Source organism: Triplophysa rosa, linkage group LG6 (genome assembly GCF_024868665.1).
Source record: "Triplophysa rosa linkage group LG6, Trosa_1v2, whole genome shotgun sequence".
NCBI lineage: Eukaryota > Metazoa > Chordata > Actinopteri > Cypriniformes > Nemacheilidae > Triplophysa > Triplophysa rosa.
In genome coordinates this window covers 24,635,046-24,653,993 of record NC_079895.1, presented here as the reverse complement: position 1 = coordinate 24,653,993, position 18,948 = coordinate 24,635,046, and the positions used below count along the sequence as shown (strand labels likewise).

Sequence of the window (18,948 nt, the reverse complement as noted above, 5' to 3'; positions counted from 1 at the left end):
ACAGAAGAGGTGGGTTAGCTACTGTATGCCTCGGCTCGAACCGCACACATGAACCACCTGGTGACAACTGTTACCATGGAGAACTGAAGACTGAGAAGACCATAACCTTTCTAAGAAACAAACCTATCTTCAGATCACTGTACTCGAAAAAGGTGAGGTGGGCGCCGGAGTGGAGGCTGTTTCAATTGATGACTGACAAGAGGCTGGTTTTGTGTGTCTGGAATTGAGTCAAGGTGGGACTTGGGTGAAGGAAGCTGGTCCTCCATTTGAATTCTAGACGTCCTGATAAAGAATGCTACAGTTTATGCACTTTTAGACACCTGCCACACTTACAGATATATACATTTTATGGCAATAGCAAACCAATTTTTTGCCATTTTCATAATTTATAGTACTCTGTCTTTATTTTCAACAGTTTACAAGTATGTACTGTTATAACATTTCAATGTAGGAAAGATTTCAGGCAATCTATATGCTAGTGTATTATTATAGCAGATAAATGGTTTTGAAAAAAACTATTAGACTCATATTGCACTTGTTAGATTTTTGTCCAATCAAATGCTTTTCTAGAATGTCCCTCCCCCAAAAATGTTGATGACTAATATTGCACATCTTAAATTTTTGTCCAATCAAATGCTTTTCTCCATCCCAAAAAAACAGCCCAAAATATTGATGACTCACATTGCACTTCTCAGATTTTTGTCCAATCAAATGTTTTTCTAGAATGTCCCTCCCCCAAAAATGTTGATGACTAATATTGCACATCTTAAATTTTTGTCCAATCAAATGTTTTTCTAGAATGTCCCTCCCCCAAAACAGCCAAAAATATTGAAGACTCACATTGCACTTCTCGGATTTTTGTCCAATCAAATGTTTCTCTAGAATGTCCCTCCCCCAAAAACAGCCCAAAATATTGAAGACTCACATTGCACTTCTCAGATTTTTGTCCAATCAAATGTTTCTCTAGAATGTCCCTCCCCCAAAAACAGCCCAAAATATTGAAGACTCACATTGCACTTTTTAGATTTTTGTCCAATCAAATGTTTTTCTAGAATGTCCCTCCCCCAAAAACAGCACAAAATATTGAAGACTCACATTGCACTTTTTAGATTTTTGTCCAATCAAATGTTTTTCTAGAATGCCCCTCCACCAAAAACAGCCCAAAATATTGAAGACTCACATTGCACTTTTTAGATTTTTGTCCAATCAAATGTTTTTCTAGAATGCCCCTCCACCAAAAACAGCCCAAAATATTGAAGACTCACATTGCACTTTTTAGATTTTTGTCCAATCAAATGTTTTTCTAGAATGCCCCTCCACCAAAAACAGCCCAAAATATTGAAGACTCACATTGCACTTTTTAGATTTTTGTCCAATCAAATGTTTTTCTAGAATGCCCCTCCACCAAAAACAGCCCAAAATATTGAAGACTCACATTGCACTTTTTAGATTTTTGTCCAATCAAATGTTTTTCTAGAATGTCCCTCCACCAAAAACAGCCCAAAATATTGAAGACTCACATTGCACTTTTTAGATTTTTGTCCAATCAAATGTTTTTCTAGAATGTCCCTCCACCAAAAACAGCCCAAAATATTGAAGACTCACATTGCACTTTTTTAGATTTTTGTCCAATCAAATGTTTTTCTAGAATGTCCCTCCACCAAAAACAGCCCAAAATATTGAAGACTCACATTGCACTTTTTAGATTTTTGTCCAATCAAATGTTTTTCTAGAATGTCCCTCCCCCAAAAACAGCACAGCATATTGAAGACTCACATCGCACTTTTTAGATTTTTGTCCAATCAAATGTTTCTCTAGAATGTCCCTCCCCCCAAAAACAGCACAACATATTGAAGACTCACATCGCACTTTTTAGATTTTTGTCCAATCAAATGTTTTTCTAGAATGCCCCTCCCCCCAAAACAGCCCAAAATATTGAAGACTCACATTGCACTTTTTTAGATTTTTGTCCAATCAAATGCTTTCGAGAAGGGGATGTCCCTCCCCCAATACCACCAAAGCTGTGATGCAAGTGAAGCATATAACCAAAATATAAAAATATGAATAAAACATGCAAATGCTCTGTTTTAGAACATATGTCTAGTTTTGTTTGTTATCTTACTTCCCATCCAATGGATGTTAAGGTTTTTGCTGATGAGTGTCAGACTTTCTTGTTGACTTCAAACAAACAAATACACAGCAGGAAACATTAGAACATGTGTTAATTGAGTAAGAGAGAGAGAGAGCGAGAGAGGGATGAGGGAAAAGGGGAGCTGTTGCTCTGTCAGCAGGTCTGTGAGGGAGGGATGAGGTAAGTTGCACCATCTGTGATTCTTGACACTTGCTGCAGAGGCTTTTAGAGGCCATTAGCACACACACACACAGTAAGGGTCACACGCTAGTGCTTTCTTTCTCACACACGCATTTAAGTACATGCATAAACACACTCAAGTACATGTACACACGCACAAACGTGCATATACACACATGTACTGAAGTTCCAGTTCAACACAACATCGTTTTAAACAGAGAACAGTAAATGGAACAGTTCATCCAAAAAATTACATTTAGTCATTATTTACAAATTCTCGTGTCGTTTCAAAGTCATGTGACCTTCTTTCATTCCTGGAAGACGAAAGGAGAAGTATCTGCTGAAAGCTTTGTGTTTGGTACTGATAGCTCCAGTCCCCATTTACTGTAATTGTAAAAAAACTAGTTCATTCTTTGTATTTCTTTTTTTATGTTCCACCCAGGTAAGAAAGTCACGTACGTTTGTTAGTGAGTACATATTAGCAGAATCTCTCATTTTAGGTGACTACAATTTTAAGGATGCCGCCAGCTGTCAATTTCTGCGCATCATTAAACTTTAAATAATTTTAAAATAGTGTCTCGTTGTGCCAGTACACAACAATAAATAAACATTTGTGACTTTTTTTAATCTAGTCACCACTGGAGGTACATGTTGTTATCCAGTAAGTAGTAGTATACACATCTTCAGGGTGCAGGCCTGTGTTTGCTGCACGTTTCAGTTAAAGGGAGACTCCCCCCAAAAATGAAAATGTTATCATTTACTCCCCCTCAAGTTGTTCCAGACCTGTATAAATGTCTTTGTTCTGATGAACACGGAGAAAGACATTTGGAAGAATGTCCCTTTAAGCGGTGATATCCCATACACCCTTTAATGAAACAGTTGCAAAAAAATCCCAAATTAACTTTTTGGTTGTAAAAGAGCTGACAATCGTCCTAAAAAGAGCCACTATCATGTCAAATATGGTTGCGTTTGCTGGAAGGCAAACATGTCAAGTGAAGAGAAGAGAAGTAGAAGACAGAGGCAGAAAAGATGACAGCTGGTGACAGGACGGAGACGCTCCAGTCGCTGTTAATGGTGCTAGAAGAGTACAGAACATTTGTTCTCACTGATCTCCTTTACATAAACATCAGCTGCGAGAACAGCGCTATCATTACACACACGACAACAACTTTCTCTCACACAAATTGTCATACCAACCCTTGAATCCATCAACATCCGTCACTTCTCACGGTTTGCAGTTCACACAACATTTACATAGAGCGCTGCCTTCCAAACTATTTATCAAACACGACTGACCTACAAGACACATTGGTAATCTGTTGCCTTACAAGGGAAAGCTTAAAACCACATTCCTACCCTTTAATGGGAGACGGTCGTATGTTTGGTCGCAGTTTTAAATGTGAGCCAACAGGCTTTGAGGAACTGCAATTTTGCTGAATTGCTCCAGATTAAGGTTAATTATGTCATATTTCATTTCTGATGAAACGTGGCAGCGCTGCTCAGATAAAAGGTCTATCACAAAGAAATCTGGAAGTGTTTAGCAGCATTGTGTAGTTTCAATGACGTTTGTGAAATGGCTTAATATGCTTGTTAAGATTAAGGTTCAAAGGTTTGAAAAAATGTGGATTGTTCTCAAAGCAAAGTCACGAGATGCCATGTTTACAGAAAGGCTTTTTAAACACAGATCTTCAGGATTTCTGACATTGCGTCCTAAATCGCATACTATGAGAGTATATACTAAATTATGTGAAGGACCTACTTAACAATTTTTTTTTTACTTAATTCGCAATTAATCAAATCCTAAATAAATGTTTGTGTATACAACATGTGCTGTGTATTATGCAAATATAAATCCACAAACATACTGTACATGCACTCTAAAAACAGTTGTGTTAAAAACAAGTTCAGTTAAGGAACACTTCTTTGTGTTATTTATGGCAGTGGTTTTTAAACGGGGGGCCCCAAGATGGATCCAGGGGGGGAACAGATTTTGTGGGATTTTATGAAATATAGACATTTATCATAGATTTTATGCAATCAAACATTAGAAAAATAAGACAACCAACCAAAAGAATTGATGTTCCAGCATTATATAATCGAATATACTTTTGGTTTAATTAAAATTCTAAGTTTAAGATACAAGTTTTTATTTGGGGGTGCACAAAGCAATGCAAAGGGAAAACGAAATAGTTTGAGAACCACTGATTTATGGGAGAACACATTTTTGTGTTTCTTTTAACAAACACAAATCAACACATTATGTGTTAAACAGTTCAACACAAACAGTGTGTTAATATTAACACATCCATTTTTAGAGTGTGTATATACAGTCAAACCAAAAACTATTCAGACACCAGACATCATTTTTGACATTTTTTTTAGTAGTGTGCAGGACCCTGTAGTTCATGTATGTAAGTAAGGATAGCTAAATAAACGGTAAACTGTGACATATTATACCCCAAAATTATTCAGTGGACTACCAGTAAAATTAAAAACAAATATTTTAAGTGTTTTTTCTTTAATTGCTAATGCGATCTTTTTACACCACAGACTGAACAAAATTATGCATTGCTTGATAAAGCCTAAATGTATCACGATTAATCAATTTGCCAGCACTAATAAATAAAAGTTTATCAATATAATTTATTAACTATTAATTATTTTTTATTTTAAAAAATAGCAACACTTGTTATTGGCATATATGTATAATGCATCATTAAAGTGATTTTAATGTATTAATTATGCCTTGTTATGCACATTACGATGCATTGTAATGTCTGATGAATAATTGTAACTACAGTTAATACATTATAACACTTATCAATTCATTGTTACACTTTGCATTTTTAATTTGGTTACAATTCTCTACGACAACATTTAATGTATGACAACACACATTATGAACAATAATAATGCATCATACCTTTTAATAACGCTTTATAATGCATTATACATCAAGGCATAGTTTTACCAAACAATTGTTTTTTAATGTGGCCTCATGGAATAAAAGAATCTGTTGCAAACTGAGAAATAAACTCGAACAGCCAAAAATGTCTCGCATACTGTTTTCTTCTACATACCATACATTTCGCAAACGGATTTTTGTATACTATAGGAAAGTAAGCGGTTTGGATGCAAAATACACACTTAAAGGGATACTTCACCCAAAAATGAAAAGTCTGTCATCATTTACTCACTTCCGAGTTGTTCCAAATCTGTATACACATCTTTGTTCTGATGAACACAGAGAAAGATATTTGAAAGAATGCTTATAACCAGACAGAATTTGCCCCCTATTGCTAACCATAGTAGGAAAAATGACAATGGTAGTCAAAAGTGCCTACATTCTTCAAAATGTCTTCTTTTGTGTTCAACAGAACAAAAAATATATACAAAGTGATTTTTCCCACTATGGGAGTCAATGGGGGGCAAGATCTGTTTGGTTATAAGCATTCTTCCAAATATCTTTCTCTGTGTTCATCAGAACAAATCAATTTATACAGATTTGAAACAACTCGAAGGTGAGTTAATGATGACAGAATTTTCATTTTTGGGTGAACTATCCCTTTAAGGGTGTAACTATATACACAATGCAAATAGCCCACTACTTTTATATTGTGTTCCCTTTCATGAATTGCAGGTTTTACATGCAGGATTGTGCATGTGAAGAAGTGTAATGCATGTTGTTAAAGTTGCTGTTAATGGTGTGTGCGTGTGTGTGTGTGTGTGTGTGTGTGTGCGTGGGGGGGGTGGGGGGGGATGTTTAGCTGTCCACATAGGCTTCCATCTGTCTGCAAGATGTAAAACATCCTAATGGGTCCCATCCTCCACCTAGGGCTATACCTTACCCTCCATAGAGCTACTCCATCTCTGTCACACATACACACTATAACAATACTATACCTTACAAAGATCTGTCTCTCAGCGTGCACACACACACACACACACATATGAGTTTACACACATTATCACAAAACAAAGAACCAAAGACAAATACGACATATGCTGATGAAAGTATGTTACACACCATAGCTTTCAAATACACTCTCACATCACAGTAAGTACACTAACAGCGTGTCATGCTTATTCTCACACACAAAGCAAAAACATGACCACAACCTGTAATAGTAATAGAACACGTCCTACCCAGAGCCAACGCAGTGCCTACTAAAAGCCCGTCAACACGAATACAAAAAGATGTCAAATACAACTACACACTACCCTCGAACACACTACCAATATAGAGTATTGTGTGCGACACACAAATACAAATGAAACAGGAATACTAAATATTAGATCAATTAGATTTTATTAAGTTCACTTCTATTCTTCTATTATTTAGTCCATACATCAAGTCATACATTTTAAAAACAGTTTTATAAAATAATGTAACATTTTAGGTTTGAAATTGGAGATGTTTAAAAAAAAGAATAGCGTTTTATATGACTGGCTAACCTACTATGAGATTTCTAAAGCAAGGGGAAGATATAAGCGTGGCATTTGAATCCTAAGAACTGGCTGGAGACAGTGTGACATCTAAGGTTGATTCTTCTCTTTTGTCATCTATTTATCAGTGAGCTGCAGGCCGCTTAATGTCCCAGAATCACAGAACTGCTGTGACCCACACACACAGCGACCAACAGACCGACATGGCCACTCTCAGCAGAATGGACACTGGCCAGTGACTCCCACTGGGGACTATGTAGTGGCCAATAACAGTGAAACTGAGCCTGGCAAGGAATAAAATGCCATCCACACTAGCCAGCTAAAGATTTTACAGGCAAATAATGCTGTGAGAAAACAACATGGAGTCCAAAAGAGATGTGATGATGTCTATAGGGTTTCTATATCAATGGGCTTTGCAGGTGATTCATGTCCAACATCAGACACAGAGCGGGTTTGGAGAACCCAAGTGGTACCCGAGCAGCCTGACTGATACACAAAGAAAATGGAAGTAGTGGACAAGATGGCTGACATTCAATCGCATAAACCTGTGTTGGGTGGCGAGCAGTCCGGCAACAGAGACATACCACCTTATGGTAACAAAGTTACTGCTGATTGTATGGTTTATTTTTATTGGCTGGCAGACGTGGTCACTAACTGTCCTTAGATAGTCACAACACTGAATAACACAATTTTTGTGTATTTGTTATATAAAGGTCACTTTTTTTAGTAAAAGCATTAACAACTCAAGCACATGAAGACATTCTGTCTGATTTACAGGCGGTGAGTCAGGAGGTCATGATCCTCATGGGGTCTGTACTTCACCTGCTCTTAACCTCTGAGGTCAGACATCACAAATACACATAATGCTAATTGAAAAGAGCGGTCAATAGCCTTCCATTGATCTACATGATGTCAGATCCCTGGATACAGGCAAAATAAGAGCAAACAGAGACATGTGAAATAAGTCAATTGCTTCAGGAAGTATATAAAGATGGTTATTATCTTGCGATATTCATCTAAACCCCTTGTCGTTGATATCTTAACAAAAAAGCCATTGGTGTGGGTTTATGCGGACACACAAACTCAAGATCAAGGTCACAACACCCAAACACTCATCAGTTCCCGCAACGCTCGCACTTCTCAACACCTTCAAAAACTTTGTCCGAAATGCCAGACGGTGACTTATGGAGAGTTTCGTTTTTCTATCAACCTCTTTTCAGTCCATTTAATCCACTGATATTTGGCCCGTGTAAGATGACAGGGCAATCTTGCGTCAAGAGAGGCCGCGTTACGTCAGCTTTGAGCGAAAGCACAGGCCTTCGCTGACACGCACCATCACCACACGTCCAATGCAACATCTCTAATCCCCGTGCATGCCAAAAATAAATAAATAAAACAACCGTGGGTTCTTTAACAAGCAATGCCATTCCAGCACATAAACACTTATCTCCTCAGAACAACAGGACGATTGCAGCAGTGTGGGAGGAGAGTTGGCCGCGGCGGGCACGTTGGCACATGAGGGGGATCAAGACGGGTCTAACTGAGTCGGATTAACGGAAGCAGGAGCCGCGTCACTTTGCAAAGGTTCAGAGACGTTCACCTTGAAAAAGACATCGACTGAAGAGTGTTCTGCGGCTGTTTTCCTCTTTCTGCTGTTTCGATTTCTCTCTCTCTGCTAGTTCAGCGTGCGCTAAAGCGTCATGGTGCGCTTTTTGGTTTTCTCGGCAGTCATCCAAGTTAAAACAATTATAGAGCTAATTGCCCGTTAGGTGGAGCCGGCCGGGGCGCCCATGCTCTGATTTGTAGACTCGCTCATGCGGGTTGTCCTCCACTGTGATGGACTCGAGCGCTCGGTCTTGCGGGTGCCCGAGCCAGCGCAGGACGGCGGGCAGATGGGCAGGGGTTGGCCCAGGTGGCCAGCGTGATGCAAATGAGGCCTGGCACGGTGTGAAGGAAAGGGAGATTTAGCACTGTGACGCAGAGACACCGCGCCATATGGAGCCGGGGCTGACTGCTCCGTTTACCAGCGGCCGAAGTCAGTCACACACGCGAGCGGGGAGAAACACCTCCAGCTGCAAGCGTGAGCCAGAAAAGCATTCACGCAGCAGCTCGGCCAAGATTCCGTCACATGACTTTGACCGCCTGGCAACCCTACACTTAGCGTGTGTGTCAGATCAACAGTCATCCATCCTGATCTTTTCATGTGTGCAAGAATCTCATCAAAGCGCCAACAGCCTTAAAGGAACAGGAACCCATAAAATGAAAACGTAGTATTTACTCACATGTTGTTTCAGAAGCGAATGATGATTTTCTCGTGTTCGTGGAATACAAAGTAAACTTCTGAACATCATCCTGGTCATATTATAAATGACGGAAAAATGGTGCACTATATTTTACTTGGACCAAATGACACTTGAAGACTTGGAATGTAGAACACCAGTTTCATGAAGCCCTTTTAATTTGGTTTTTGGAGCTGGACAGCCCCAGGACATGTTCATTTCTATAATATACAAAATAGGATGTGAACAAAATGACCTTTTGTGCTGCATGGCACATAAAAACGAGGGTGAGTAAAGGATGACCGTTTTCATTTTTAGGTGGACTGTCACTTTAAAGAAGTAGTTCACTTGAAAATTAAAATTTCATGATAATTCACTCAACCACTCATGTCAAATGCCTCCGTCTAGCGCGTCTACGACTTCACATACTGTGTAATCCCGTTGGAAAGGTCACGCGTGACGTAGCGGAAGTTCTGAGCCACTGTTTACGAGTGTGGAGAAAGAAGACCGTTCAAAAGTTCTCGGATGTTGAATGACACGTTATATGTCTTTGTGCAAGACTATCTTTTAAAATGGTCAGTTCGTGTGCATATCAGGGATGTTCCAATCTTTAGAAATCTATGTCACGCATGACCTTTCCAACGTGATTGCGTACTACAGAAGTCGTGGACGTGCATCCTGGAAACCGTCCAAGGCAGAGCAAGCCTGTATTTATCTTTAAAAAGTATATCATTTTTTCGTTTTCTTGGAATATGACCAATCGTTTTGCTAGACAACACCGTTATTCATCGGCTGGTGTTGCTTCGAGCCTTTTGAAGCTGCGATGAAACTGAAGTTTGGACCTTAACCAACAGCCCCCCGTTTACTGCATTATATAGATAAGAACCCTGGAAAGCTTTCCTCAAAAGCTTCAATTTGTTTTCGACAGAAGAAATAAACACACGGTGAGTGAATGATCATGAAATTGTCATTTTATAGTGAACTACTCGTTTAAGAAAGTCAGATACAGAATAGGTGTGAAACAGACAAAACTGGGTTCTTGCCTCAGCAATCCGAAACCTTTCTTCTTGGTCTTCTTATCCAGTTCATCACTGGCCTCCTCTGTTTTCTTCTTCTCTTTTCCTTTGCTTTTCAACTTGTCTTTCTTCTTTCCTTTGTCCTTCTTCTTCTTGTCCTTCTTGTTGTCCTCGTTGTCTCCTGCACCCTGTCTGGAGGAGCCGCTGGCTGGAGTGTCTCGTCCAGAGCTCGGGTCCGAACCGTCATCTGTTTCAACACAACCACAGTGGAAATTAAAACTCTAATTAAATTGTTGCCGTTGGGTGAAAACCAAATATGACGGCTGTCACCATATCAGATTTTCACAACACATTTATCATGGCCAAAAGAATTCACGATTATGGCGGTGTCTACTGAAGCTTTTTAAAATAAAACCTTGTGTTTTTTCCTTTTTGGGAGAGAGAGAGAGAGAGAGAGAGAGAGAGAGAGAGAGAGAGAGGGGGGTGTTAACCATTGTGGCTCTCAAAGGAACAGTTCACCCAAAAATGAAAAATCTGCCATCATTAACTCCCCCTCAAGTTGTTCCAAATCTGTATAAATTTCATTGTTCTGGTGAACAGAGAGAAAGATATTTGGAAGAATGTGTGTAACCAAACAGTTCTTGGCCACCATTGACTACCATAGTAGGAAAAATTTGCTTTGTTCTGTCTTAAGGTGAAACTTTAAACATGTGCTCAAATATTTTGATTTCATGGTATGTGTAGAATTAACACAGTGTTGATAATGATTGTGAAATTCATAGCTCGTATCTCCATATTTCATGATTTATTTTCATAAATGATTACTATTGGTTACCCTTTATGTTTGTCTGTGCATTTTACATATGAACTCCAATGAATCCAATGAAAGGTTACAAAAAACAATTGTTTGACTGTTTAGATTTTTTGTTTCTTGTTTTTTATTTCCCGAAAAGTAGTGGTTTTGGACATACAAGGTTTCCGCCTGACAGGGACACAATTTAAACGGGTCATATGACACGGTTAAAACGAATATTATGGTTTGTTTAAGATGGAATGCAATGTGTATACACAAGTTAAGGTTCAAAAACGCTGTATTTTCCACATACTGTGCATGTTTGTATCTCCTCTTTGCTCCGCCTCTCTGAAACGCACAGCTTTTTTACAAAGCTCATGGCTCTGAAAAGCGAGGTGTGCTATGATTGGCCAGTTAACCAGTGCGTAGTGATTGGTCGAATACTGCAAGCGTGTGACGGAAATGTAACATCAGGTTCCTCTTCAATTGTACTGACAGGTCGCCCACCTTACTTGCGTAGACATTTGGGCGGTCTTAGTCAAATCATACCACGATCTGACGTAGATTTGTGGGGGTGTGGTTACATGAGGCGTTTCAGGCAGGTCTGGGTGAGCATTCGCTTTTAGATAGAACGCATCTTTTGTTCCGAAACTTTCATTTTTGCAATTTTACGTGTCTAATACATGCATGGGCAACTTATAACACACCAAAGACACAGAAAACACGTATTCACGCCATATGACCCCTTTAAAACATAACACTCTTGGTAATGCATACCGAGTAAAGAAGACCAAAACCAGTCAAATGTTATAAAAACTATCCAGCTTTAAATGCAAATTACGCCATTGCTTTGCAATCGTAAATCGATAAATTCATTATAAGAACATTTTCCTCCTCACATCAACCTGTCTGCAGTCTTCCCCGGGTTTTTGCATGCTTTGTCGCTCTCGTGTGTAAATAACGCACAGCTGAATTCCACTTATAAGTTTAGGCTCAGTTTACGCCATCAAACTAGCCAACCCTAAAGTGGCTTATATCTCACTTGAAGTTATTGGAATATAAACGATCTGTTCAAAGCTTTTTCCTGCATATCACTCCCGGAGCATCAAAAGGTCCACATTATCATAATCAGGAAGGATGAGGAAGAAGGGATGCGGATAAACTAGAGAGAAAAAGAGAAAAAACTAGAGGGTGGAAAAAACTGTGTTGGTAACTCAGAAACCTGCTGACATAACCATCTGTTAGTGGCTATCCACCGCGGGGCTCAGAATGTGTGTGTGCGCGCGCCAGGCGATCAATCGCTGCTGCATTATTTGTCTGCACTCTGAGGTTTGTCAGATGGTGGCGGTGCTGCTGGGAGCAGATGTACGTTTACCGGCCCGCCTCGGAGAGCGTGTTAAAAGAAAGATGAGGAGACGTGTGAAAAGGCATCAGTCTTTCAGAAGCTCACAGCGGCTCTCTTACTAACTCTCCACATGAAGCTCAGGGGAAGGTCCCGGTAGCCCTGTACTCCTGGATATATTGATGGCGGGTGATCGGATCTCACGGGCCAAAACGTGAAAAGGGTCAAAACAACAAAATTGAAGAGTGAGGTGGCGTCATTTGCAATTTTGTAATTTCATTTGTTGCGGCCACGTTATATATGTACAGGTGTATCTCTATGCACAAATGCATCAACGGCATCTAAGCCTGAGAGAGAAGGGATAAAGAAAACAGGGGAGATACTTCCCATCACGCTCACTTCTCAAAATGAAAACACTTTAAGAGAGCGGAGCTTCAGTACCTCTGCTCGGAGAGCCTCACATAATAAAACTATAATGACAATCCTCTGCGCTCAAAGCAAAATTATGGAAACCATTTCAAAGAGAAATAAATCCCTCCTTTAAATGCGTCTGTTTATCAACCTCACTGATGTTTGGCCTTTGATATTTATATGGTTTCTTTTCTATGTGAGAAGAGACGTTATATGTAGACTGCATCCTTTTGACATTTTCTTTAGTAGAGATGTGGTGTAGTGGTTGGGCTGGCAACTGGAGGGTTGACCGTTCAGATATTCGCAATTCAGAATTGCACTTCCTCACTTGTGCATATTAGAATGCAGTAATCCAATGAAAACTCATGGATGGGTGTTACAATGTACTGATATTGACAATAGTCATGATTACGGCTATTGTGTTAATACTTCACTTTTGTTTATTTGGTTGACGCTGCAACATAGTAGGTTGTGGTTTTGCACTCGTTTTAAAGAAAGCATGAAAAAAAAATATGGAATATCAGTGCACTTCATTTTTTTTTGTTTAAATTCATGTGCCCTCATAATCTTTAATCAAAAACATTGACCTCCTCCCCCCTCGAAACGACTTCACATCACTACCTGTCACAATTTTCACGTATTTTTGTAATGAAGTTGGGCGTAAAATAACATGAAAAACGTTTAATTTTACTTAACAAAAAATATATTTTAATTTTGTACGGGTAATTTCTTACACCACATTTCAAGTGTGATTAATTGGAAAAAATAAATTAAATACAATAAAATAACGTTTTAAATAATACAATTATTTAAAAAATCATCTAAAGTTGAAGTAGATAGCATAATTTATTTAATTTAGACCCATATTGCAACAATATCGTTATCACGAACTAATGTCTGAACAAGTGTATTTTTTGTCTACAAACAAATTTCAGGCATTTAAAGGTCCAGTGTGTAATTTTTTGGAGGATCTATTGACAGAAATGCAATATAATATATACATAACTATGTCTTCAGAGGTGTATAAAGACCTTACATAATGAAGCGTTATGTTTTTATTACCTTAGAATGAGCTGTTTATATCTACATACACCACGGGTGCCCTTGCATGGACTTCGTCATGTTGTCGACATCACACAAAAACGTGACGACATCTTTGTCCTCTGTCAGCCACCGTAGTGTTTGGAAGGGGAGGGGTGGAGTGAGCCGTTGGTTGCAATTTGCAAACCTGACTGCTAGATGAATCTGAATTTCATACACTGGACCTTTAAGCATATGGCTTTACATCAAGAGATTCTTAAAGGAACAGTTCACCCAAAAATGAAAATTCTGTCATCATTTACTCACTCTGAAGTTGTTCCAAACCTGTATACATTTCTTTGTTGTGCTTAACACAAAGGTAGATATTTGGAAACAGATCTCATCACCCATTGACTCCCATAGTATTTATTTTCCCAACTATGGCAGTAAATAGTGGAAGAGATCTGTGTGGTTACTGACATTCTACCAAATATCTTCCTTTGTGTTTAGCACAACAAAGAAATTCATACAGGTTTGGAACACCTTCGGGGTGAGTAAATGATGACAGAATTTACATTTTTTGTGAACTATCCCTTTAAGGACAGAAGAAACGTTTCACTCGAGTGACCCTAAACTTTTGAATGGTAATATATATATATAATTACACATTCATGAACACCGAGGCTGATTAGAATATAATGTTTAAAGCCAAGAATAAGATGTTCATGAACGGAGGCAGATCATCAGCCCACTACAGAGCCAGTAATGAGAAGTGTGTCTAATCACTGTCCTCAGTAATTACTAATAAACTGCTGCTGCTTTCTTGACCAGGAGATCTGTGTGTGTGTGTGTGTGTGTGCGCGCGCGTATGTGTGTGTGTGCAAATGTGCGGTAAACAGCAGATGTAATCACGGGCTGATGAGCGAACGAGAAAACCCGATAATTTGTGTTAATGAGTTTGTTTCGAAGCTACGAACTTATAACTAGGTCATCGCGAGTTAAATAGTGAACAAGATCTTAGTTGTAAACTTCAGTGCGTTTCTATAAAAAACAGGTTGAATTATATCCACTTGAATTCTAAGAATAAGGAAGTAAGATGCAGACTGTGACTGAAATACAACATACTGCATTGGGATATGTGCGTGTGTGTGTGTGTGTGTGTGTGTGCGTGTGTGTGTGCGTGCGTGCGTGCGTGCGTGAGACAGGATGTTAACTCTTGTGGAGTATCTGTTCACACTGACCATAATGATCAACCTGTCTCACAAGCTCATGTCTGTAGTCTGTCGTCTCAGGAAGGCCCAATTAGGCTGGTGTGAAGGAAGAGGAAGCACATGACAGAGACAAAGCCAAACACTTTACTCTCAATTATTCTCCCTCAACAGCCACATGGCACAACACGCTGTGTCACACGTTTGCAGTCCGACTGAAGACATGGGTGTATTACTGATGAATTGTACCACCTGTGTATTGAAAGTCGAGAGAAAAATGTGACGAGCGTAAAAAAAACTTTTTTGGTTAATTGAAAGTGTTTCGCTTTAACTTGGTTCAAACGTGTGTTTTATTTTCAAATTTGCAATTGAAATAACTGATATGAATAATCATTTTACATCAGTACGTGGGTTTCCATCACTCTGGTTTTATTCGCATTTTGAAGTTTCACATCAGAAACGAGTGATGGAAACGCCAAATTTCGAATTAAAAACCCTTAATTCGCAAAAAGTTTTTACGCTCGCTTGAGGTGGTTTTTCATTTTTGCGAAAAAGGGTTAATGCGAATAATGGGAGATGGAAACACATTTGCTGAATAATTTCCTCCAAAAAGTCACGTAATTGCACTATGAGACGGCGTAGCCTGACTAACCAGAGAACTGATCTTGTGACACAGCATCAGAAATGTTGTTACGGTCATTCTTAAACGCCTGAGCAAAGTCGTCAAGTATTTCTGTAATTGCCTCTTAGAACTGTCACGACTGTGTTTCCCAAACAGCAGGCCTCCAAAAAAGCACCGTATTTATTGTGTTTCGTAATCGTCTGCTTGCGCAAGTATTATTCTATATGAAAATCATTATATTCAGTGGCTTCTCTTACTTTTCTTACTGATATTTAGTGGCAGCTTATTAGGAAGTGACGGTTGACTATTTGGATGGAAACGGTGCTTATTCGAAAATGTTTTATGCGATATTCCAATTTTGCGCATAAGCTAAATTCGCAACTTTGGATGGAAACCCGGCTAGTGAGACGTTTAACAGCTGTTGCAGAAGAAACATAGTGAAAAATGGTCCATTCTAATAAAAAGCAGGTTCACTAGTGGCCCGATGCACAACTGCTGTCAAACATTTGTGGTACAATTTTGTCAAATTTACACACAAATAAACAGTTTTTGTAAGGGTGTCCTTTAAAACTCTTGGGAGTAAAGTGAAATTTGGAGTAAAGAACATCTCTTAAATGGCATAGTTCTCGCTAAAATGAAGTTGTTTTTTTATCAAAAATACCAATCGCTTTAGCAAGAACCAGTGAGATTCAGAGTTATCTATGTGATGCCATATTTTTGTAATATTAATTCACCCCAAAATGACCTCATGTCCTCATTTACTCAACCACTTGTCATTTTAAACCTGTATGACTTTCTTTCTTCTGCTGAACACATAAGAAGATATTTTGAAGAAAGTTGGTAACCGAACAGCACTGGCCCCCATTCACTTCTATTTTATGGACACAAAATGGAAACAACCGTTTTTCAGCAGAAGAAATAAAGTCATACAGGTTTGAAATGACAAGAGGGTGAGTGATTGATGACAGTCTTTAATGATGGTTTTTATGATGGATGTACAGTATGTGCCTTTATGAGCTTCAACAACGTGAGGAAAAAAATATTTTTTTATTAAAAGTGTCAGGTTTGTGTTTAACTCGAACAACAATGTTGGGATGGAATGAATTCCTTTTCGAGTTAACCAATAATTAAAAATTTTGGGATGATAAAATACAATGACACAACACAACGACGTAACCAATGGCATGAGTTTGGGGCGGGATTATCTGTTTGTACAAATCTATTCTGTCACTAAAATACACACTAAACGCTCTTAATCACGTGGCCGTGTGGGAACTCACCGTCATCATCCTCTGGCGGCCCATCATAAGATTTGTCAATAGCTGCTCGGAAACTCTCGTTGCAGCCCCGCCCCCTAACCATGTGAGGGCGGGGCCTGTGGAAGGGCAGCAGCTCGTTTTTCTTTGCCTCCGTCATGGCAGTCTGAAGACTCTCTAAAGAGCTGGACTTCTTTAGACCTAACGTGGGTCCCAACTCGACCCCTTCGGTTCCTGAGGAAAGACAGAAATATAAAGTCAAGTTCGTGGAATTATTGGAATTATATTACAATAAAGTTCAACAGTATTGACAATCCACAGTTTATTATTGTATCAAAGCAGCTTTACAGTAAATACAGGGAAGCAAAGTGCAGGCAAAAAATAAAAAGGTACCAACCGCAAACACTCCAAATATTCAAATCAAAATATCAAAAATTAAAAAGGTGCAATATAAAAAAATTGGTAACACTTTACAGTAAGGTTACAAATTAGTTAATGAACTAGCTAACGTGAACTAACCGTAAACAATACTTCTACAGCATTTATTATTGTTAGTTCATGTTAATTTCAGCATTTACTATGTTTTTAACATTAGTTAATGCACCACAAACTAACATGAACAATTAACAAGTATTGACATTAACATTAACAAGAATTCATTCGTGCTGAAAACCATATTGTTTATTGTTAGCTCATATTAGTTAATGGATTTACTATTGTTAACAAATACAACCTTATTGTAAAGTGTTACCAAAACATTTAAAAAGTGAATATTAGTGATCCGTACTGTATTTATTTTTATGAAAGTAACTGGAAAATCGTATTATTGTTAGTAATAGGGGCTGTGTCGGACGAGGCGTTTCTGCCGTGTGTTTTTTATAGATTCCAACGAAATTGCCGCGTTTGTTCCCATAGGTGTTTTTTTTCACGCTCAGCGTATCATAGTAACCAACGCGCCTGCGTAAAAGCGTTTTAGCTGTGTAAGGCCCGATTCACATTCGCGTCTAAAACCGCGTGGAAAACGCGAGCCGTTCTGCTTTCTCTCTTCAAATGACCTGCGGTGCTCGCATTTATTTCAATCTCGATGCGGCGCCGATGCGCCTAGAAAAATGTGAGCGCCTCACCACATGCACGTCACGACCGCGTCGCCTCCCTATTTGCGTGCGCCTGCCACGCGTCTACATTTAAAATAATGAATATGCGCGCGGAAAAGACGCGAAATGTGTATCGGGCCTAAAAGCGCCTCACACGGATCTGGAGCCTTAGGGAAAAAGAATGGAAATAAAATGGAAAAGCTTTAAAGACTCAGACACGCTTCAAGTGTTTTTTTTTTTTGAAAGAGTAGCTCATTTGTCTCCATGCTAATCAAAGAGAGTGGGTCAATAGAGGCCACCAAACCTCTTCCCAAAGCATTCTGGGTAGAAGACCAAGCTAAACATTAATAATGGTTGAAAGGCCAAAAGGTGGATCTTCATAAGACCAGACATGTGAGTGAGTGTGTACGTATGTAAAGTGCCTTCCACATGCGTGTTTGTGAGTGTAAGAGTGCATTCACGTGATATTGTAAACGCTCTCTCTCCTCTAATGAAAATGACTTTTTAAACATGCGCTTCTACTGGGAATGATGGATGAGAGCCCAAGCCTAAGACTCGATACTTCATCCATCAGAAGCGCCATCTCCTCTTCTCTGTTCTCCCATCTCTCTCTTTTCCATCTCTGCATACCTCCCTCGGTCGACCCCACCCCATCTCCATGCATGTCCTACACACCCAGAATCATTAGCTAAAGCGCTGCAGCTCTCCGAATGCATTCATGAATCAGGAAATCATCGTATCGACAGGTGGCGCGCCTCGCTGGAATTCCAATCAGCCTGGCCTTCTGCCTGCACGGCCACTTTTTTGTTTGGCTAAATGGTGGTTTAAATGAAAGTGGAAGTGGAATCAGTGGTTTAATCTGTGTGGCCTCCAAACAGCCATAGAAGGCCAGACGTGATGAGTCCGGCCCATGCTTCCTGCTCTCGGGATTATGACATGGGAAAAATGCATGCACATATAATTTGGGATATGGAGGAGAGTGGGAAAGAGAGCGAGACAGAGGGAGGGGGCGTCGAGAGGGTGAAGAGAGAAGAGGACACAGCTGGAAGAGAGAGTCTTCATGGAAGATCACAGCAGATGGCACCATGAAGTCTGATAAGAAAGAAGACATTTAAAGTGTGACCAAGAATTATATCAGCAACTTCAGACA

The 18,948-nt window shown here is 39.3% G+C and overlaps 1 protein-coding gene across 1 annotated transcript in view; it reads right to left on the bottom strand.

The window, feature by feature from the left end:
* LOC130555540 (partitioning defective 3 homolog B-like) overlaps window positions 1–18,948 on the bottom strand; it is a gene marked incomplete at its 5' end in the record, with an annotated part of 193,496 nt that overhangs the window by 95,916 nt on the left and 78,632 nt on the right. The window contains 2 exon segments of the mRNA XM_057335833.1: window positions 10,080–10,299; window positions 16,729–16,938. Coding sequence (XP_057191816.1) covers window positions 10,080–10,299; window positions 16,729–16,938 — 430 coding nt within the window.